At 38.6% G+C, this 24384-nt stretch overlaps 1 protein-coding gene across 1 annotated transcript in view; it reads left to right on the forward strand.

Moving 5' to 3' along the window:
• Positions 1 to 5067: 5067 nt before the first annotated feature.
• Positions 5068 to 24384, forward strand: part of si:ch73-138n13.1 (uncharacterized protein KIAA1671) — a 39568-nt gene continuing 20251 nt past the window's right edge. The window contains exons 1-6 of the mRNA XM_047380204.1: positions 5068 to 5411; positions 9902 to 9996; positions 12721 to 13992; positions 14095 to 14179; positions 16827 to 19598; positions 22407 to 22532. Coding sequence (XP_047236160.1) covers positions 12722 to 13992; positions 14095 to 14179; positions 16827 to 19598; positions 22407 to 22532 — 4254 coding nt within the window. The 5' untranslated portion in view covers positions 5068 to 5411; positions 9902 to 9996; position 12721. The remainder of the gene's footprint in view (positions 5412 to 9901; positions 9997 to 12720; positions 13993 to 14094; positions 14180 to 16826; positions 19599 to 22406; positions 22533 to 24384) is intronic.

Here is a 24384-nt window from a genome sequence, read left to right on the forward strand (position 1 = left end):
CGACTTCCTGTGCGTTTTAGGGCATACCCCCGAGAAACTTTTTTTCTTGGTTTGAGGAGCGCTTCTTCTTCTTCTTCTTGTTGGTTTTATTGGCGGTTGGCAACAAACTTTTAGTAGCATTACCGCCACTTACTGGTATGGAGTGTGGTTCGTGTCGGTCTATCTATTTATATATATATATTTAATTCTACAAATTAAATAAATAAATATATCTTACCTATATGTATATATACAAATAGACATACTTACACATTACATTGTATTCTACCCTTCTATATCCTCCATACTTTCACAATTTTATCTACTATAATCAAATTCTATGAAATCATTTTGTTTTCTTTAAAAAACGAATCACTATTTGTACATGTTTACTCCCTAAATTCTTCCTCAAAATATCTAATAAATTAACCCTTTCCTTAATACCTTCAAACTCTCTTCTCATATATCTTCTTTCTCTTTCATATTTATGACATTCTAATATAACATGTTCTATTGTTTCATATTTTCCACAGTAATCACATTTACCAGTATCATGCTTTTGAATTTTAAAAAGTGTATAATTAAGTCCTGTATGCCCAAATCTCAACCTTGTTATCACTCTTTCCTCCTTTCTATTTCGTCTTCCATTTCTTCTTTCTCCTACTATCTTCTGAATTTTATAAAACCATCTTCCTGTTTTTCCTTCATCCCACCTTTTTTGCCATTTTTCCATCAGCTTTCCTTTAACAATACTCTTTCCCTCAGATTTACTTGTTTTAACTGTAAAACTAATAGGATTTTGAATTACCCTCTTTGCTATTTTATCTGCCCTCTCGTTTCCTTCTACTCCAATATGTGCTGGAACCCACACAAATATAACTATCAAGCCCATTTTTTGTATTCTGTATAATGTATGAAATATTTCTAATAAAATATCCATCCTACTATCTGATTGATTATATTTTAAACTTAATAATGCAGAGCTTGAATCTGAGCAAATGACTGTTTTTAATGGTTTTATGTCTTCTACCCATTGTAAAGCTAATAATATAGCCAATATTTCTCCTGTGTATGCTGATAAGCCGTCTGTAATTTGTTTTCCTATTTTTGGATTGAATTCTGGTACTACAAAAGCTATTCCTACTTTTCCATTTATTTTTGATGCATCTGTATATATTTGAATATATCTATAATAATTATTTAAATGTATCTGTACTGAATAACTATCTACTATGGAAGATTTATCTTGCTTCTTTTCCATTATTGACATATCTACTGTTGCTTCTGGTAGAATCAATGGTGGTATAATTGATATTAGTGATGTTTGACTAATTTCTAAATCAATCATTTTAAATTATTTTACTTTATTTTCAATTGTCCATCCAAAACTCTTCATTTCTTTCTTTTCTTTTTCCCAACATGGATTTAAAATTTCCCAAATTGGATGATCCAAGTTATTACCTTGTAAATTTAACCAATAATTTATTTCTAGTTTTATTCTTCTTAACTCTAACGGCATTTCTTCCATTTCTATTTCTATTGCTGCTGTTGGTGTAGTTTTAAATGCTCCAGTACATAATCTTAATGCCTGATGTTGGATAATATCTAATTTAACCAGATGTGTTTTAGCTGCTGAACCGTAAACTATACAACCAAAGTCTATGTTAGATCTTATCATTCCTGTGTAAATCTGTTTTAGTGATTTCCTATCTGCTCCCCAGTCACTGCCAGCCAAGCATCTCATAATATTAAAAATTTTCTTACATTTATCAACAACTTTTTGAATATGTATATTCTATTTTAGTTTTTCATCAAACCATAATCCTAAAAATTTTATATACTTTACTTGCTCTAATTCTTGGTTATATAATTTTAATTTTATTTCCTTGTTTATTTTTTTCTGATTAAATATCATTACTTTGGTTTTTTCAACTGAAAACTTAAATCCCCATTGTAACGCCCATTTCTCTATTTCAATAATAACCTCTTGTAATTTCTTTACAATGAAATCTACATTTTTTCCTCTTTTCCAAACAGCTCCATCGTCTGCAAAAAGTGAACATCCCATTACTTTTCCAATATCTTTAAATACATCATTTATCATAATTGAAAACAATAACGGACTTATAATACTCCCCTGTGGAGTTCCATTTTCTACTATATATTTTCCTGAGATCACTTCCCCAATTCTAACTTGTATTTTCCTATTTGTTAAAAAGTCTTTGATCCATTTAAATATTTTCCCTTTAATGCGCAGTATTTGTAATTTAATTAATAATCCTTCCACCCACATCATATCATATGCTTTTTCTATATCAAAAAATACAGCCACTACACTTTCTTTATTTACCTGTGCTCTTCTAATTTCATGCTCTAAGCATAGCATTGGATCATTAGTACTCCTCCCTTTTCTAAAACCACTTTGATACTTTGACATATATCCTTTATTATTTAAATAATATACTAGTCTACTATTAATCATTTTTTCCATTATTTTACATAGATTTGATGTTAAGGCTATTGGTCTATAATTTCCTGGATTTGATTTATCTTTTCCTGGTTTAGCTATTGGTACTATAATTGATTCCTTCCAGCTCAGTGGTAATTTTCCCTCCTCCCTTATTTTATTATATAATTGTAATATTATATCTTTCGATTTTCCACCAAGCTGCCTTATCATTCTGTACCAAATTTGATCTTTACCTGGTGCTGTATTTGTTGTCTTCCTAAGTGCATAATTTAATTCAGCTTTTGTAAATTCAACATTTAACAGATTATTTGTTTCTTCAACACTCTGTAATACATCTTTATATATAAGTTTTGTATTTTCTCTTCCTTTTCTGCCCTCTTCACTAATATTATTTGAACTGTTAATTTTACTAAATATTCTTGCCAATATTTCAACTTTATCTTCATCTTTTACTATATTTATATTATTTATTTTTAATATAGGATATTCAAACTCTCTCTTTATGCCATTCATTCTTTTAATTATTTTCCAAATTTGTTCTATTGTTTCTTTCCCTATTGTGCTACAGAAATTTCTCCAATATTCTCTTTTTACCTTCTTAATAGTTCTCCTTACTTTTGCTTGCTTTCTTTTATAATCAATTAAATTCTTATAAATTGGATTTCCTTTTAGTACCTTAAATGCTTTATTTCTTAACTTTATTGCTTCTTTACATTCATTTGTCCACCATGGTACCATTTTCTTATTACTTTTACACCCTGCTTTCTTTATAGAATTATCTGCTGCTTCCATGATTACCTTACAAATTTTTAAATTTACATCATTTATATCCATTCTCATATCTACTTTCTCTAAGTTTATTTGACTCAAGTATCTAAATTTAGTCCAGTCTGCCTTATTAAAATGTAGTTTTTTATTGACATTTATCTTCTTATTATTTAAAGTTAATCCTACTCTTATTGTAATGGGATAATGATCACTACCTATTGTTGATTTTTTATCAATGCCCCACTCACAACTACCAGTTAAACCATTTGAAACCATTGTTAAATCAATAACTGATTCCATCCCTGTTCTTACATTGATTCTTGTTCCCCTCCCATCATTAATACATACTAGATTTTTTATTTCCATTAATTCTTCTATAACTTGTCCATTTGTATCATTACAATTACCCCACAATGTACTATTTGCATTAAAATCTCCACACCAAATTACCTTCCCTTCCAAATATTCATTTAACTCCTCCATTATTTCAATTGACAATGTTTTACATGGATTATAAAAATTTATTATTTTAAATTTACCTTCTTGTTCCCATATCTCAATTACTATATATTCAAGTTCTTTCCCTTTCCCTAATACCTGATATTGTATCCCTTGCTTAATAAATATTCCACATCCTCCTCCACTTCTCTCCTGTCGATTTCTTCTTACACCATCATATCCTTTTATCACAAAATCCAATGTTGTTTTTAACCATGTTTCCTGAACACAAATAATTTCTGGTTGTTCTTCAAGACTATCAATATAACCTTTAAATTCTTGTCCATTAGCAATTAAACTTCTTGCATTCCATTGTAATATTAACATGTACTTTCACCAGATGTTCCTTGCCTCCCATCTACTTCCAACTTTTTATTTATGTTCTCCCATGATCCTTCCTTAAACCCCAAAAACTTTTCAGCTCCTCTCACTATTATTTTAATCTTCTCAGTTTTATGCTTGGCTTGGTCAGTACAGTTGATAACATAGGCTACGAATAATATTAGTTTTTCTACTGATATTGTAACATTTTCTTCTGACTATACTTTGCTTTGCTGTGGAATTTGATTCGCTATTTGTTCAATCTTTCTTGTTTTCTGTTCCTTCACATTTTTAACTGCTTCTGCATAGCTTATGTTTTTAGTCATTTTAATCTGTATGATTTCTTTTGCCTTCTTCCTTACTTCACATCCTCCATACGTAACTCTATGTTGCCCTCCACAGTTACAACATTTTTCTTGTACTTCCTCTTTACATTCTTCAAACTTGTGATCTTCACCACATTTTGGACATCTCTGCTTCCCTTTACAAACTGCTGCTATGTGTCCATACCTTTTTGAGGAGCTCTACACCTGTGTGCCAAATTTCAGATCTCTATGACGTACGGTTCGGCCTTTCTCACGTTTGGGGGCGTGGTTAAGATGTTTGGCCACGCCCACTGACGACATTAAGGAACACAAATTTTACGCGGGGGACAATTTTGGGTAAAATCTTTTTGGTGCATGATACAGTCCCCAAATTGCCCCGCAGCGGAAAAAAGAAAGAAAGAATAATAGGAAATCCTACGTTTACAACAGGCCCTTGCAGTTTTCCTGCTCGGGCCTAAATATAAACTGACTTTAACTGGGTAAAGGAAGCTTTAGAATCTATTTAGAGATAGATCAAATGTTGCTTGTCTGCCACGGTGGTTATTAATACTAGTAGCGATCGAAACTGGGAGTATTGTTACCTCAACACACCTTGAAAGAAACATTGGATTTAGTAAAATCTTGCTGTCATAATCCATACATCTTTACCCAAATGTGTCTATATTGTCAGTGTACAACTGTTAGTAAAAACAGACACCAGTGGATATTATGTTTATGTTAGTTCTGTCATTTATTTTGAAAGTACTAGCCGGAACACCGGTAACTCTTTGGCTAGCTTGATGGAGCTTTGTGGTTAACCAGTGGGACGGCTTGCTGGCTGCTCAGCGCTGCCTGGTCTATCCTGTCAACAACACTGGAACCTGAGACGGGATAGCCAGTCATTTAGCTAGCTGAGTAAACCAGCTAAATTAGCCTCTCAGCTAGCCTGTGCATTAACCAAGTCCCGAGCTTCTGGAACCAATGTACAAAGTTGGCTGAATACACCGAGTTTGGAGTTGATTCGACGGTGCCAGAAAAAAAAAAAAAAAAAAAAAAAACTCCTCCGTTTGGTAAGTTGTTTCCAGTATGGATGGACCAGGCAGAAAAGAAAGACAGGTTCAGTCTGTGTTTCCATTTTGTAAGTTCAGCTTCTTGAGTTGTTAGCCTACGGTTGCTAGCGAGCAGTGTGTTGGTGCGGATTAAAAGTCTCCATGGTAGTCCATAAGTCCGGGCTCTTCGCTGCATGTGAACAAGTTTTTCTTGGTGAATTTCAGTCCTGTTCTGTGCAGGAGGAGCTCCGTCCGTCGATAAATTAGACCCAGATCCTGTCCACTGATCCAGATAGTCGGGATGAGCTGGGACGAAACAAGGAAGAGATAACACTTGTTGAATTTTAAAACTAAAATAGCTTTGGCTGGGAGAATGTTGGTGATTAAAATTTATCAGACATAGTACACATCCTCTTCATGTTTGTCTCATAAAGTCTGAATACATTGACTTTTTTTTAGAGATGCACCAGCCAGGCTTTTCCGGCCGGCCGATACCACTCTCCTTTGCTTTTTCGTTTCTTTTTTCTTTTGCGGGTTGTGATCTGCCTTGTCGGATTTTTAAGCCTAGAAAACCCGAAAAAAAAAAAACCACATTAGAGAAATATAAAAGCTACAGGTTTTTTAATGGATAAAGCGTTATTCTCAATTATTCTTCCAAACATTTCCATCTTTCTGATATTTAATATATTTTCAAAAAGCTGTGGTGTTCTCAGTTATGATTTATGAATAGCAACAACAATTCCTGATTTTGCTTTCTCGGGATTTTTGCATCTTTGTTTATTTAACAGCTTGTTAATGTTCTGATTTCTTGTGTGTGCAAGGAATATAACAGATTAAAGCTCATTTGTGTTAAACATTTATTGAATGATCTATTAAAGTTTAAATGTACACCAAACAATTGGTAAATGTTCTCTTGATTGATAATCAGTAGATCAAATACTGAAAGGTCAGTGTATTTTAGGCTCAAAATACTCTAATCATTTTTGGTCCAGAATGGATCATCAAGTAACGTGTTTTGATGCAGTTTTGGGTTTAGTAAAAATCTGAGAAAATTATAGACATATTATTCAAACCATGAACCAAACATCTGATTTAATATTAACATGGCAAAGAACTGCTTAGATTGCAATAAATACTAGCTAATGATATTTTAACACCATTCTTAAAATTGCTCCCAAAGAGGAAAACCTTTAATATTGCATATTAAAGTATTTGTTTTACTATTGCAAGTTGTATCGTTATTGAAACGTTCACCAACATCATTGCATGGTTTCCTGATACAGTCCAGGGGTTTCGTTTATAAAACGTTGCATAGGATCTATACTAAAAGTGGACATACGCCCAAAAGCCAAAAATGGTGTACACCAAAAAAATCCAGAATTATGAAACCATGTGAATGCATACCAACAAGCAAGTTCCCCTTTATAAATCACATGTATTTAAATGGGCCGGCTGATCTATGTTATTTCATGGTTAACAGTGGTAACCGTGGAGAAAAGAGCAAAGAAAAGCAATTTCACAGGGGCAGAAATCAAGGTGGTGGTGTATGAGGTGGAGAGAATTCAGGTAGAGAATTAATTAATTGTTGATTATGTTAAACACATACCTGTCAGCTAATTTGCGCTGGTGAGAGCCAGCTGCCAGGAACACTAGAGTGGTTAACACAAGTAATTGAACGGGGATGGCCTGGTTCCGCCGGGTTGGTCTTTCCAATACTGGACCCAGTTCAGCACATAGATCCAAGAGCAATGCTCTAGTGAATCTAAATCGGCATATTAGCCAGTCATCATGATGGGCCAGGAATCCTTGGTGATCCCTAAAAACGCATTCCCTCTTAATTCTCCCATTTGCAAGGTCTTCCAGCCGCTTCAATGCATCCATCGTGCAGCATTATGCCTGAGTGTTTCCAATGTTTTTTAAATGTTTACAGCAATCTGTGTTATTGCTTCACACCTTGTCACAATTTCTGTGTTAATCTGTGGTACACATCACCCTGGTGATCATCGGGGAGAGTAACGTAATGGTGAGCAAACTTTGATGAAATGTTGTGCAGACTGTCATTTAAGATTATAAATTGGCTTATAGCTGTTCTTCTTATTTATGTGAAAGGTCCTAATGTACAGTTACGGCTCTCAGGCGCAAGCATAAATAACACTGCGGTTCTGAATGTGTATGATGAAGTCGATCAAAGTTTGATATGGAGAGAAATTGGATGTCTGGGAGGAATCGTGATAAAGTGTCGCTTCAGATCCTCACCTCTCCATCTAAGTTGACAGTTCTCCCTGACTCCAGAGCGAGCGTACGTATGGGTCAGATTTTGCGTGAGGGTCCGCAGATTCCTCCGTCGAGTTTGTTTTTTATAGATCACAACCTTTGCGTGGAATGTAACGTATGCCAATTTCAGTTCTGGTTTCAGGCCCTGTTTTGTGCGTACGCCATGTTTATAAATAGCCCCTTTTCCACCTAAAGCCCCAGGATTGTTTTACCCAGGTAATAGAAATCCCAGGGAATTTCTTACGTTCCTTTCTCGTTGCCAAGGACAATTTATTTAAATCGGAAATTGTGAAGAGAACTGCAATACAAGTTCATTCCAGTAATGGCATTATTCCTTTACTCGGTTTAAAAGTTAGTTTTTTTTGTTTCAACTGATAATAATAACAGATGATGAGCAGCTTTAGAGTTATAAAATTGATTAATTCCTTCCATTATTCCTTAAGACGCTCTGGATCCATAAGCAGGAAAAGTTTAAATCATTTTACAATAAAATTTCTCCCAACCTGCATCAGGCCAGAGTTGTTGCTTTACAATGGCAGGATTCATTTACAATAAATATTAAACACTGATGAACACACTTATTCTTCTTTTATTATCAGCAGGTAAACTTATATCATAACTACAGAACATCAGCACTACATTAAAATATTTGTTTAACAGAACTGTGGTGAAACAGTTTATAATTAATGACTTAATAAACAATGACTTAAAAAGTTTAAAATTTCGAGCGAAAAATATTCTGTTTTATTTTCTGGTACTCGCGGTTATTCACCACGTATCTACTAAACACTTCACTTTAAGTCGCCACAAACAGATAACAGGTAGAGGGAAATCCCAGAGTGCCGGGCCGAGATTAGGCTCATTGTTGATGAACTGACTGCAAAGATCAAGTTTTGAGGTCTGCTTTGTTTCTTTAAAACATCTTAAAACTACTTTTTGTGATAAATTAATGGTATAAAAATGCTTAATTTGTATAGTAACCTCTGCTGTTACTGAAGCAACTGGTACCAAGCCTTGCTGCACACAGCTCCGCCCCTTTAACAGAGCCCGGGGAAAGCTGAAAAGACCTACTCCAGACCAGGACCATTTACCCATATAAGTGAAATTATCCGGGTTTATTTGTTTTGAAACGCGACCTGGGCCTTCAGAAGTCTAGGGCTTCCTACAGGCAATGGAAAAGACCCCTGATATTTATCTGTACAGATGAATGACGGCTGCCATCTTTAGTTGCACTTTTGGATAATTACTACATTTAATAGTTGGTTGGCTTTCATTTTTGCACTACATTAGAATTAGTTTTGAGATAAACCTCGAAGGGAAATTCTTTTGTGTAACCTTTGAATAACCGGCTACGCCAGGTTACTGACTTGATATTCTTTGCTTTTAAAACAAAACATGCTCCTTACAGGTTTACCCTGTGACTTACTGTTCCACATGAACTGTCTGCTAAAGCTCAACATGCAGCTGTGACTTTCTTAAAGCAGTATGGCAGATATATGGATTGAACTCATGCTTTCTGCTATATCTTCATAAAATAAGTGATTGTTGCATGTATGTACTTACTTGCAGTTTTAAATAATGAAATGTGTTGTGTCTTACCCTATATAAGACCGAGGCTGTCCTAATTCCTGCTGAGCTGCCCGACCCACCATAAGAATAAATATTTAGCATTCCATCTTTGCAAAGGCTTTTCCTGTCGTCATGAAAAGGTCAATTTTTAAAACTTTGCAGTGTCTTCTTGCCACAGTGCTTTCTCAGCATTGCTCTCTTTCCTCATTCCTGGAGTCATACAAAAAAGATCATAAAATAATGTTAATTGCACTTCTATATACCCACAGATTGATTTTGCATAGACATACATGTAGTAAAATGTGTGAGGTGGTAGGAGTAGTGATCCAGGCCTTAATGCAAATACGCGAACTGCAAAGAGTCAACAGAGAGCAGTGTAGAGTTAATGATTTTCCTGGAGCATTTTGCTGTATTTTACATCTGAACGTAGGCTGTAGATGACTCAACTGTAAGGGCGTGACTCTGTTTACTCAAGTCTGTGTGAGTGTGGCATATTATCATTTATTTGTTTCAGTAAGGAGTACATGAGAACGCTGCAGTTGGACAACCCTTTTGAGGCTCTGCAGTGATTTATTATTTTTCTTTTCTTCTGGCTTGGTCTTAAACACTCCCGTCTCAACAATTTAAAAGCTTCTGCACGTTATTGACACCAAGTGTATTTCTTTTAGGCATCTTCAACTCTGTCCCCCTTGTGTGCTATGACATCGAGGCTAAGCTACAGCAAAGGCCCAAGCTCTACAGCAGACGGTTGACCTCTGGTCAGGTAGGAGCCTGTAGCGGTTTACTTGATGAATCATGTAATTTTTCTAAAATGTCTGTGTTATAAAGTCAATGAGCACAGGAACATGTGGGAAGCATGATCAGACGTCAAAGAGCCACTTAAAGGGCCGGTAAACAATTGCTTATGTCTAGTTTTTAAAAACATTATCACTATGGTAACAGTGGATTAATTTGATTTAATCATTAATTTCAGTTGTCTAATTGCTTAAATAAAGCAACAGTTAAAAAATGCACATGCAAATTATTAAATGGTAGAGCTGGATCTTTAACAGCAGTCTGCTAAAAGTTAGCTGTGGGATCCTCCATTCAACGTAGAAGGCTGACATGTCTGAGTTACAAGCAATGTAAACAGTACCATTGTGCTGTTGTCCACCCCTGCCTGTCCTGGGACTCACCTCAGAAATATACGGTTGTGACTCCTGATTACTGCTACACCAGTAATTCCAGCTAGTGCTGCATGTTTTCTTGGGTTGCTTTGATATTTTTCTACTGAACTATCCAAACAACAATAAAACCTGTTTGGAAAAAAGAAAGACAACAGAGGCGCTTTCTTTGTGGGGGTGTTACATGTACTCGTACCAAGCTGTTATGGTATAGATGCCACATCCGGGTATTTGCAGTCAGACAAGAAACGCTCCAGTTACAGGTGATTGTTATCAAGCATGGGCCGGCCTCCGCTGTTCCCTCCTACCGTTTGTAAGGTCTGAAGTCATTTTTAATGAAATGACAGAGAGAATTTTGGCGCACTACCGTCACCCCTGCACCTATCTCTCATTTCCGAGACAGAAAGTCATCTGTTTGAAAAGTCATGGTGTAGAAACCAAATGGAGTGCCCCTTGCTTTCATAAAGTTGATGGTTTTTAGAAAGTACAGTGGTCATGTTAGTTGAGAAGCAGACTCCAGGCTAGCTAACCAAAGCAATATTCCAGCTAATTGAAAAGTAGTAATTGTTGCTTTTCTGTTTTGGGGAAAATATGCCTTTTGACCAAGTTATACATTTTTGTTTTAAATGTTTGTGTTAATAATGTGATACCATGAAACCATAGTATTTTTAATTACATAGAGTATCTTTTACCACCTCATGCCTAAGACAATACATACATGTGTTTTTATTGCTTTAGTGCAATAACAAAAAATGAATATTGGCTGTAGTATAATTATGCTCTTATGGCAAGTCGTTTGTGTATTTATTCGATAGAAGCAGGTGCTTTGATACATTTTTTTAGAAATGTGACTCAGCATCAGTTGTTTATGTATTGTATATAGTTTGTCCAGTTGTTGACTCTTTGCTGTTCATGTTCAGTGAACCTGAGTAAAATCCATTAGGTCAACCTATGCATGTAGAGCTTTGATTAGCCACAGTAGACTTTATAAATGCAGCCTGTAAAGAATCATTTCAGTGTGTTTGATAAATTAATATTTTATTTTTATTTGATCTAAAATGTGTCAGTAAATCTAATCTAAATTCATTGTTTTTCCACTCTTCTGATTTTAAGCTCTTATGGCCATAAAAATAACAAATATATCTCCATCCGCTTTACCTCCAGTAAAGATATGTACAAAAGCCTTAAAATTACTACTTGTCGTGATTCCCCAGAATGTCACTGTTTGCTTTAGCTTTCTATCAGTGTGGTTTGGAGAGGTTTGTACAATATGCTCTGATCAGTTTGTGGGCGATTCCTTGTCTGTGGTTTTGTTAAGCTTTGACCTGTCAAGACCGATTTCTCTTCAAGATCTATAAAATAAGATTATATAAGAACAGCATTTCTAAATTCAGCATGTTCCTTAACAGAACATTTTCAAAAGGATTAAACCGAGCAGCTCTGTTGTATCATTTTAGCCCTATCGTTATCTGCTAAAAGATTTGCTCTCTCTCATCCTGAATAAACCACAGACGTGGGCAAATAGTTTCCCTTCAGACAGCTTCGTACATCAATGTGCTTCCTCTAAATTAATTTTATACACTTTACTGAGAGTGAAACAAGCTGTATTCACCTCAGTATCGGCATCCACACCAAAGAGTGTTGCTGTCATCACGACCTGATACCAATTGAATTGCTGTGTTTTCTAATAAAAACTGATTACAGTTTTCACGTTTTTGACCAATAGGTCACAAGCCAGGGCAGAGCATCCGTTAGTTCCATTCTCTATCTGATTTCCCAGGACATTCTGACATTCAGATATGGGAAAGTTTTGAGGAGTCGCTGTTTTCTTTTATCCATTAAACTAAGGCAGTTGTGCTTAAACCATGTGTCTCCATTTTTGAATATGTAAAGAAATGGGCATATGTAGAGTTATATCCCAGGGAAATTTTTAGCTTACTTATTAAAAATTACTAGACTCCTATCTTCAAGTAAGATGCTTTATAATAAGTTATAACATATAAAAATTGTTCATAGTTATATTTATTTTTCAGGATTTGTTAGTGGTGCCAAAAAACGTGACCGCAGGGAGTTAGAGAAAAGTTTTTATCTACAAGACTCACTTTGAATCTCTTTATGTTACTGCAATTAAAGATGAATATATTTTCAGGCTTTTTGAAAGTCTCACCATTAATAAAGCTGTTCTAAGGCTGATAATGAGAGGTACTCCTTCAAGGGCTTAATAGAGTTTGAAGAGTAATTGAGATTAATTATTGTGTGCTTTAGACCTTTTGTTGAGAAGTAAAAAAAAAAAAATCTTTCTTTGTTTTGTGTTTGTTGAAAAGGATGGCTGCTCAGGTGGAGGTTCAGACCGGTGAGGTTGGGAGGACAGGTGCTGGAGGACGACTCCACCTGAGTCCCCTGACGGACTCCATCAATAAGAACGTCATGGAGATCCCTTCTCTCAGCGAGTCTCACATCATTGTATCAGAAACCAACAAACCCGCCCCAAATCCCAAGCCTCGACTCACTCCCAAGCCGTTCGCTGTGGAGAAAAACCCCACCATTAAGCCCATACTCGCCCCCAAGCCCCACGCCAAACCTCGCCCAGAGTCCACTCGCATTGCTGGATCCAAATCAGATCTGCCAAATACACCAAAACCAGTAGCGAGACCAGTGTCCACCAATCCTAACCGTCCTGCTGCTACTTCCTTTAGAACACCTAATAAATTGAAAACTGGGCAGACAACCAAGCCTGTGATCCAGCCTTTTAAACCAGTCCCCCCTCTTGATCCTGGGGAGCCCAGTAAATCAACCCGTCCAGTGCCGATTGGGAGGCGGAAACCTGCTGTGTCAACCTTGGCCTATTCCAAAAGTCTTAAAACATATTCAGCAGCTGAGTGGTCTGGAACCACTTCAAACAAAAATGAGAGTGGGCAGAATAAAGAAGGACCCATTACACGAGCTAAATCGATGGATTTTCTTGCTGCAGTAGGGCAGCATGAAGATGAAAAAAACAAAGCTCAGCCTGAAGCAGCTGTGCAACTTCGAACACAGCCCAGAAGCCTCAGGCCCAGACCCGTTTCAGCCATTTTCCCAGCTTCACCAGCTAAAACAGAGACACCAGTTCCTGCTCCTCGTTGGGTAGCAAGGCGACCCCTTTCAGCTGATCTCACATCAAAGTTTGAGTCAATTGGTCTGTCTCTGCACCGTAAAAGCCCCAAAGGAGACACTCCAGCAGAGCAGGTGCCCCCACAGGATAATGAGCAAGATAAAACTCCTTCCTGCATAACATCAGAAAGTACTGATGGTGTTGCTGATCCTGCTCACTCTAACCAGAACGACAAAAAGGCAGAAGAAACTGCTGTGAATGACGCTGAACAGATTAAGCCTGTGACTAGCATCAAGTCTCGAATAAATCTCCTAGTGGATTCATCGTCCTCTCCGGGCGCAGCGGCTGATCTGCTCTCTCCAGTGCAGCCATCACCAGATTCAGAAACATCCGTGGGTGTTAAACAGCTCATCAAGCAGCTGACTGAAGATTCTACGCCAACTTCGATTCCAGCGGCGAAACCGGCGCTGAAGCCTCGGCCGTTACCTCTCGACCTTACCAAGAAGTAGGAACTACACTCATTCTCTCAGTTTGTTCAGTGTTTTCTTTGTGTGCATGAGTTCCATTGTCATGCATGCTTTTGTGTTGTGTGATATATGTTCATCAGGTTTTCATTCGAGCGCTCACCAGACCCTGTTTCACTCACTGAGGCAGGAGATCGGCACGAGACCAGCAGAGCTCCTCAGCGAGGGGTAAGAAAAGGACCCAGCTTTGCAGCAGTTATTTGGTTCAGTATATTTTTAGCAGACAAATGAGAATAGCAGGGAAACGTGTTTTTACAGCTCAGTGTTAGGAAACGCTTTGTAGCCTATTGCGTGAAGAATGTAAAGGAATGAAGGAAATGACAGGTTAGAGAGCATGTAGGGGTCTACAGTTCAAAACGTGCACATCCAGCTGAGGTCAGAAGCTTACATACACTCATAATGACATGAATGCCATAGTATTTGAAATAGTGTTCATCCTGGGTTAAACGGTCATATAATATTTTAATTCATATTTGTACGCTGTGCCGTAAGTAGAAGTTTTTTCAGCATGTCACCACTCAGGCCTGGAAAAACACCCAAACTGTCACCCTGTGTTTAAATGATTCTGGTTAGGGTGTTCAGGAAGAACCCAGGAAACAATTGTGCGAAATGTTTTGTGGTCGAGGTGAGGGTTTCAAACCTAAGAACATAACGCACCATGACCTAGAGCAAGGAGCTATTCTAACTTTGTTTTAATGAGTTTGCACAATTTTGCCAACTTGTGTTTTCATTTTTAGGACTCTGGGTACACTTTGTCTCAAACGGTTTAGTCTAGCTCAAAACACAAAACAACAACCCTCAGCTGAGTTCACTCTTTCCAACTAATACTTGCACTGAAAACGGGCGCCATTCTGCTAGTAGCAGCTGGAGGGGAGATCTGCTCCTTTAGGTTCCCTCTGCGCTCGCTGAGGACAAAACATTGTAAAGACCAAGGGTCAGCTACCTCTAATACTTGGTGCACTTTTAACATCCCTGCCTGTCTGTTGTTTTTTTTCTGTCTATTCTTCGCTGTCCTGAAAGGCACTTCGAATTCCCATTTGTGTGAATGGTGTTATGTTGGTGTTATATAAATAAACTTTACTTGCCTTCTGTTTGTGTCTGCTGCAAAAGTGGTTTCTAAATGTAACTTTAATGGTAACTATACTAATACTATACTACTACCAGTAGTATTTCTTTAATTTGAGTGAAAAAGAGGAAAAGGAAACATATGCATCCATGCAGGAGCACAGAACTGCCATCTGGCTTTGAGACAACCTTAAGATCTCTCTGTTTTGGCTTCATTGTATAAGATTACCATTTCACCCACAGATATACAGATATTTGAACCTGTACCTATAATTTATCCATACCTTACAAAATGAATACCAAATTAAAACTTGTGCACCCAGGTCTTGTTTTTAAAATGTGTTGAAGTTGCTGTTTGTATAGTCAGTCCAGTGTGAAGCTTGTGGTAACAGGTCAACGTTTTGCTTAGCATTGGATCGACTCAGGACATAAGAATACAGAAATTTATAAAAGCTTTAGGGAAAGCTTTGATGGGTAACGACTACTCCAAGACGTCTCTGGTATGGAGAAACTTGTTACATGCATTGTTCAGATATGCATATCCCTTATTCTTCCATACAAATTGTCTTAATACTTTGACGGTTCTGGGGGTCTTTTATGTGAACTAGGATCTTAAGTTCTTTCCAAGAATGTTCACTAGGCCTGTTCTGGCGGTTTTGTTTTCTTTCCAGTTAAGATTTTCCCTGACCGTTTGTTTGAGACTATTGTTCTACTTGGAAATCAACACTCTCTTTATGTTCAGATTCTTATCAACATGTCACTGTCCATTTTTCCATTCAACAGTGGAGTCTTATGCAGGTAGTGTAGATAAAGGTCATTGGGGTTGAGGGAATTATTTATTATTTTCATTGGAAAACTGTACCTTCCATTTCTTGGCCTTTCTAAAGCTTTTCTTCAGTGCTCCTGGGTTCTTGGACACCTCTTAAGATGATTCTTTTTACTCCCCTGTCAGAAACCTTACGAGGGTCATCTGGCCATGAGTGGTTTATTGTGAAAAGACGTCCTTTCCACTTGAATTATGGTTTTATTGGCACTCCCTGGGGCATTCACAAGTGAGGAACCTGTAACTAGTGCAGTTAGTATGTTTTGCAACAATTAAAGGTCTTTCTGAAAGGTCTCTGATTTTGCCAATCATACCACTCTGTGCAACACTTTAATAAGTCTTAAGTCATTATTTGATATTAAACCAGCTGATATTAATTTGCACATAGCAGCAGGATTTCTTTCTAAGAATGGACACATTTCATTTTTTTCTAGGCCTACTGTCTTTTTGCACATCCTTTCCTTCATGTGTTCAACACTTATTCCCTGTGTCAATTCAGTGATTCACGATAATTGATTTGCTTTTATTCAGATAACAGTGTTTGTTGCAGGTAACAGGCATCGCAACAGAAAACAAAAGTCATAAATGGACAAAACGGTTTGAAACCTAAGACCTCTACATAAAATCAGTCCCTGTAGCCGTCAGTGGGGGAAGGTCATTTTAGTAAAACTTGGTTATTATTTCAGCTCCTCAACCACTCCTAATAGTTTGCATATGAAAAGGAGCATTAAGCTGTTGACCTCTTATATTGTGTCTTGTTCTGTTTGTAGAGTCATATTTGGTTTATTTTCTGGTTTAATGTTTGTAAAACATTGCAGAGCTGTGTTTAAACTGTCTCTCTTTCTGATTATTCTGTTTAAGAGTTTTGAAAAGGTTATATACGAATACGTTAACTTGTGCTCTGTGGATCTGCTCTCATTTTCCCAGGCTGAGGAATCAACAAGCACTCCTAATGACCAGAAGATGTTTTTGGATTTGAAAGATTCCTCAGCAGAGTTCAGAAAGGACTTCATACATGAAGGATCTGAGGCAGGACAGCCGGGTACTCCTTTCAAGGAAAGTGGTTCTGGTGCTGAATTACACACAGTGAGAGCGTCTATGTTTGAAAACATTGTGGAGAGGCAAAGTGTGTTCATGATGGACCAGGATGAATCTCCAAGCACAACCAGGGATTCTCCTGTTGCCACGTTCTTTATGAGAAGAAATGATGAGGATGGAGCTCTAGTCACTGCCACTTACAAGGAACCTGCATCTCCATCAAGTCCTTTCTGGGTGTCGCATGCCTTTGACACAGTCCTGGCAGCTGAAGAGAACCGGGCCATAAGTGAGAGCATCCCTGCAGCCCAATGGGAAGACAAGGCCATGACGCTCCGTTCCAGACGCTCAGAGCGAACCAGGCCTGGTATACAGATAACTGATCCGGCACCAGCACAACCAGCTTCAGCAGCGGAACCACAGCCACGGTTTCTCAGAGTGGGGGCTTTACAGAAATGGACCACTACAGGTTTTGACCAATGTGGAAGTCTGGATAAAGGGATGCTGAAGGAATCAGAAAGGGATGCAAAGGTGACTTCGGACAAATATCGGGATGAAGTGGCTGCAGCCCCCAAACGCTTAAAAATCCTGCAGTCAGAAGAGCAGCAGAAACCCAGGGTGACATACTTTGCTTTGACTGGACAAATGCAGGAGCTGGCTTCTCCTGGAGGTGGAGGAACAAGCTTTGTGGATGCCAATCTGCCCTTCAAGGACCGATCTGTGAGGTCAGCTCTGGGTGGCTCACAGGGACAAATCTTTTCAGTTAGGAGGAACCCCTCGCTGGAAGAAGCTTTTGGGCAAATCTCCCCCTCTCAAGAGAAATGTGATCAATTTATGCCAAGGAATCACATCCCATCCATGGAGATCAGGTCCCAGATGGATGAACAGACAAAACAGGAGATAATAGAAGTTAAAGAGAAAAAAGAGCAGCAGGGGGAAACGGAAAGAAACATGACTAAAATGAATGAGCTTGAGAGGGAAAAACAGAAGCACCAGAAAATGGAAAAGCAAGTGAATTTTGAAAGAATGAAGGAGTGGGACAGGCAGAGAGAGTTTGAAAGACAGAGACAGAAAGCATTTGAAAAGGAGAAAAAAGAATTTGAGGAGAAACAGCAACGGCAAAAACAGTTCGAGCTCGAAAAACAAAACCAGGAAGAATTGGAGAAGGAGCGACAGCAGCACCTCCAGAAAGAAAAACAAGAACTGGAGAGGCAGAAAGAGATCAAAAGAGAGAGGGAGCGTGAAAAGGAGAAGCAGAAAGAAATGGAGATGCAACAGCTGGTTGAGTTAGAAAGGCAGAGACAGAGAGAAAAGGCAGAGAAGGAGGCCGAAAAATTAAAACAGATGGCTTTAGAGCAGGAAATGCAGCAGATAAAAGAGCTGGAGAAATTAGCGAAACAAAAGGAGATGGAAAGGAAGAGAGAGCTGGAAAAACAGAGGGAAAGAGACATAGAAAAGGAGATGAAGAGACAGCTAGACATGGAGAGACAGCAGTTAGAAAAGGAGAGGCTAAGAAGAGAACAGGAGCAGGAAAGGAAGAGGAAGGAGGAGCTGGAAAGAATAATAGAGATGGAGAGGCAGCAGCTTGTTGAGCTAGAGAAGCAGAGACAAAGAGAAGAAGAGAGGGAGGCTGAAAAATTAAAAAAGTTGGCCTTGGAGCAGGAAATGTTGAAAATAAAAGAGCTCGAGAAAGAGAGAGCAAAACAGGAGTTGGAGCGTCAGAAAGAGATTGAAATGGAGAACTGGAGGCAGAGAGAAATGGAGAAGGAGAAACAGAGGCAGCTGGACCTCGAGAGACAGCAGTTTGAAAACGAGAGGCTCAGACGTGAACAGGAGAAGGACCGGCAGAGGAAGGAGCTGGACAGACTCAGAGAGATGGAGTTTGATAAAGCAAAGGAGACGATGGAAAGAGCCGAGGCTGAGAAAATAAGGCACATAGCCAAGCAACAAGAAGCAGAGAGACAACGACTGAAAGAGAAGCGGCAGAAGAAGGAGGAGCAGGAGAGGCTCTGGTTGGATTCACATGCACTTAGACCCCAAGTTCTTGATCTGGATTCTGTGCTCAGAAGTGATGCTCCGTCTCTGCCATCTCCTCAGCACAGTGACCCTTCGCCACGATGGAGGGAGCCTTATAAACCTGCAATCCTTGACATTGACTCTTTCACATCTCACAACCAAGTCTCGCCAAGCAAAGACTTGTTTCCTGCTTCTGGTTTTCTGGAACTAGATGTGGACTTTGGTGTGAGGTTGCCGCCTCCATCCGAAAGAGATGTTAACTGGAAGGTGCCACCGCAGACTTCAGTAGGTTTCTCAAGCCCTGTATGGACAACATCGCCTCAGGATCCATGGGAGCTACAGTCTGTTGAGATGTCTGTAGACAAACCAGTGACAGAACCCAAAAAAGCTGCCAACAAACCTGGCCCAGAACAACTTCCCTTCAAACAGGAGGAGCGCCTTCCAAGCCCTCAGCAACACAGACCAGCTTTCCTAGATGAGCTTCTCTTCTTGTCTCCTCCTTCACGGAAAGAGCCTCAAACTGGGATCTCTCCTCATGAGCTTTCCCACAGTGCTCCTGGAGACCAGATCTGGATTCCAAGAGAGCCCCAGCCTCCCAAAGAAAGGAGAGGAGACATCCATAGCCACAGGAGATCCCATGGATCTCAGGTGAGAGTAATCTATGAACATAAGTGACATTCAGTGGTCTGCAAAGGTTTTCACCTTTTACAACAAACCTCAGTGTATTTCTTCATGATCTTATGTGATACACCAACACAAAGTAGTACATTTGTGAAATAAAAGGAAAAGCACAAAACAGTCTGAACAGTATGGCACACAAGTAATCAACCCCTTAGACTGAATACTTTGTAGATCTGCCTTTCGCTGCAGTTACAGCTGCTAGTGTTATATGGGAAGCCTCCATCAGCTTTTGCATCTAGAGAAGGAAATTTTCACCAATTCTTTGCAAAATAGCTCAAGCTTAGTCAGATTGAGAATTTGTACTTAAACATTACTGCTCAGACGCTCTCCATCCAGTCAGATATAGGCCTAGACTTTGACTGGGCCATTCTAATATATATAAACCATTCCATTTTGGCTCTGGCTGTATGTTTAGGATGGTTCTTCTGCTGGATAGTGAACCTCAAGACTCCTGCAGGATTGTCCTGTGTTTACCCTATCCAGTATTATCCAGTATTCCCACAGCATGATGGTGACAACACCATGTTTTCCTTTGGGGATGGCGTGTCCAAGAGGATGAACAGTATTAGTTCCACCACACATAATTTTTAAAGCGAAGTCTGAGTTCTTGTTTGTGCACACAATCTTTGGCTGAAGCTGATTCTGACAATGATTAAGATTTGGTTTAGGGGTGTCCAAAGTGGGTCACAGAGGAATGACTTTCTGCGGCCACAATTCCAGAGTGGTACACATTTGGCTCGAAGGCAAAGGCGGTTGTTGGACGCTCTGTAAAAGATATCTGAGGGAAAATCTTTACTGATACGCTGGAAACTTATAACACAAATTATTCATTACTGTCCACATTTTTTTGCTTTCATTTTAATTACACAGTAAAAAAAATATCCAGTGATTTTTCTTAAAAAGCACCTTGGGCGCACCTGTTCATAAAACTTGACAAAACACAGGAGGCATTTTCCCAGAAAGAGTGACACATCCTGTTCTTGTTGCTGAGAGGAAAGTAAAATATGTTTTTAGACCATGTAAATAAAAAACAATTGACCCAAAAGATTTCAACAAGCCAAATGTGTGAGAACCTTCTTATGTTTCGGGTTTTCAGTGCTTTATAGTTCCCTTTTATACAAAAAGTATACTACCTTACTCATTTCATTAAATGTATAAGGAACTTCTCAGGTTTATGATCGCATAACATTTGGGAACATTAACATTCGAGTATAGTGTGTGTACTGAGTGAAAAAAAGGTTTTGATTTTTTTAGTTTCTGAACGACAAATCGCTGTCATCTGACTCCTGTCACCACACGAGTTCTCTGCATCCCTTCATTCAGTGTAAATAGTTGCTCTCTAGCTCTTGCCTCTGAGAAGTTGGCTTTGTGGTTTTTTTTTGTGTTATGTTTTGGTCCATTTAAATCTTCGGATTAGTAAGCGAAACAAACGGTTTGTTGCACCGAGCTGTAAAGCCACATACAGACCCCCTTTCTGCTTCCACATTTACATGTTTTATGGGCTATGTTGAAAGCAAATACCTCTTCTAACTACAACATGAAAGATCATCATCACATCGTAACTACATACAAGTTCCCAAAAACGGGAACTTGTATGCTGCCGTGTACCAGCCTGTCAGGTCAGGCATGCATCGGGTCAAGGACTGAGTCCTTATTGGTTCATTTCTCATGTTGACTTTGCTTTGCTTTGAAAGCTTATTAAAACGTTGTGAGCTGCATTTCTGACAGTTTTTTTTAAACATCAAAAGGCAAGAAAATATTATTTTTAAACTGGCAGAGGAAATGTGACAAGCTAGCAAAGAAAAAAATGCAAATCCCATGTAATGATGCACTGGATATACTAAGTACAAAACGGCAACATCCACGAATACTTTTTTACTTAGACTTTAGCTGGTAAAAAATGGTAAATGTATATAAATTAAGCTGTGGTGGTGAATGTAGTTCAGAATTTAAATGGTCAAGCATGAACTTGTTTCATTTTAATGTGTGTGGAGCTTCAGGAGTGGCTTAACGCGACAAATGCAGCTGTTGTAGTCCACGTGTCCTGGATATGGCTGTGTGAGGTGACTCGATCTCCAGCTGCAGGCCACGGCTTGTAAATCCCCCCCCCCACCTACCTTTGAATTGACTTTGCTTCACAGTCCTATCAATTCAACCGTCCATTAATGTGCTTGGATGTGAACTGCTAGCTTCCTTAGCAATGACTTTCTGTGGCAGAATCTCCTTATGGACAGCGTCAGTGACTGTCTGCTGGCCAGCTGTCTTGTAGGCCATTATTAGGCTGCTTATTGGCCATTTATTTCCTGAGAAGCTTCATTTTGCGGTTTAATAAGTTGTAACCCATACGCATCAAAATTAACAGGAATACATCCTTGAAAAAAGTCAGTTAGTGTGAAATGAATCACTTAATTTCACTTTTTAAATTGAATTACTGAAATAAATTCACTTTTCAACAGTATTCTAAGTTATATCATTTGATATAGAAAATATGACCACATGTTCATTTTTGCTGTTGGGTTTAATTCTTCCTTTGCAGTTTATTTAACTTTGCTACTTGTCTTTCATGCTCATTATTTAGATGGTTCCTCATACTAAAGTATATCAAGGAGTTGAAAAATGTGAATCCTGTAACCTTTTTCTATAAATAATTTAGTTTTAGAGTAATCATTTTATTTATTTAGATTTGAGTACTAAATTTGGTAATGGATTCATTCTTTCAAGCATCAAAGATGATTTGTAACCAGTGACACTGATCCAGCTTTGTTTCGCTGCTAGGAGTTAAATAGGATGCGCTCTCGGAGTATGTCCAGGAGATCGGCTCCTTCAAGCAGCGCTGAGGAGGGAAGTCTCTTCAGGATGAGGAGTCGCAGCGCCCACAGAGAGCTGGACCTTCACAGCTTGGTGAGTCCGGCTGCTGCTTGCAAAAGTGTGTTACTCTGAATTTGAAAACCTCCTTACTGCATCAGGACTACAGGTCCTTCTCAAAATATTAGCATATTGTGATAAAGTTCATTATTTTCCATAATGTAATGATGAAAATTTAACATTCATATATTTTAGATTCATTGCACACTAACTGAAATATTTCAGGTCTTTTATTGTCTTAATACGGATTATTTTGGCATACAGCTCATGAAAACCCAAAATTCCTATCTCACAAAATTAGCATATTTCATCCGACCAATAAAAGAAAAGTGTTTTTAATACAAAAAACGTCAACCTTCAAATAATCATGTACAGTTATGCACTCAATACTTGGTCGAGAATCCTTTGGCAGAAATGACTGCTTCAATGCGGCGTGGCATGGAGGCAATCAGCCTGTGGCACTGCTGAGGTCTTATGGAGGCCCAGGATGCTTCGATAGCGGCCTTTAGCTCATCCAGAGTGTTGGGTCTTGAGTCTCTCAACGTTCTCTTCACAATATCCCACAGATTCTCTATGGGGTTCAGGTCAGGAGAGTTGGCAGGCCAATTGAGCACAGTGATACCATGGTCAGTAAACCATTTACCAGTGGTTTTGGCACTGTGAGCAGGTGCCAGGTCATGCTGAAAAATGAAATCTTCATCTCCATAAAGCTTTTCAGCAGATGGAAGCATGAAGTGCTCCAAAATCTCCTGATAGCTGATAGCTGGAAAATAATGAACTTTATCACAATATGCTAATATTTTGAGAAGGACCTGTATATTTGAATGTGAGCTCTCTTTTACAGGCCTCTATTTTTAGTTGAACCGGTTCTCACACATGGCTCATCTCTGTGCACTCAGGTGTGACCACTGCTTTTGTTTGTTTAATAAAGTGTTTCTGTGTGTTGTGTCTCCTGCGCCCAACGCAGACGGGAGTTAATGGAGGTTAATTGCTGCTGAACTTTGCCGATTAAAGAACCGATGACTAATGTTGTAGGCATCACCTGTGTCACTGAGCCATTATGCTTTTGGCAGAAGGTGGTCAAACATATTTTGAAGCCTGTTCATCCAGACCGAAATCGACAAATGATTATTAGGTACACGTTATCAGTGCTTGTTTATCATGAACCTGTCCTCATGGTTTAGGAAAACGTGAAGTGGAAAAGCCTGTTGTGATCAAGTCCTGCAGACACGTTGTTGCGACTGTGTTCCTCTTCTGGTTCCACTGGTTTTTCATCATACCCTGTGGCTGCTGCTTTTTCTTTTTTCTTTCCTTCAGTTCCTGGATGAGTGAAACAATAGCTTCACCAGCTTTACACGTTGCATCTACACAGCTACCAGTTCATTGAAGCTTTCAGGCAGGAATCAGTTATAGAGGGCTGGGTTTAGTTTGCTCCTTGATAACACCGTACATGAAGGCTCAGGATGAAAGCCTGTAGTATACTGTGTTGAGTAATGACATACAGCTGCGATCCAGACCTCAGACCAGGTCACCACCGCCACCTAGTGGTAGTGGATGTAAGTGACTTTATAAAAAGCTGCTAACTGCTGAAGGATGTAATTAGAGGTGTCTAAATACAGGAATACACATGGTCGACGAAACACTCTACATGTTACAAGTATCTTTGTTAAACAAAGTACCCTGCCGTAGGATATTAATAATTATTAAACCAAAACAGAGTTGCTTGGATTTAGGGTATTTTATCTGCATGAAAATCAAAGATTTTTGGAGATGCACCTCAGTCAATCAGACAAAAATCACAATTGGCAAGTTTTCTACTGGACAGCTCCAATTGGCGGGTGGCGGGTATAATCTGATCTGATTTTGAGTTTTAAAAATCAGATCAAAT

This window comes from Girardinichthys multiradiatus, chromosome 12 (assembly GCF_021462225.1).
Source record: "Girardinichthys multiradiatus isolate DD_20200921_A chromosome 12, DD_fGirMul_XY1, whole genome shotgun sequence".
In the NCBI taxonomy this organism is placed as follows: domain Eukaryota; kingdom Metazoa; phylum Chordata; class Actinopteri; order Cyprinodontiformes; family Goodeidae; genus Girardinichthys; species Girardinichthys multiradiatus.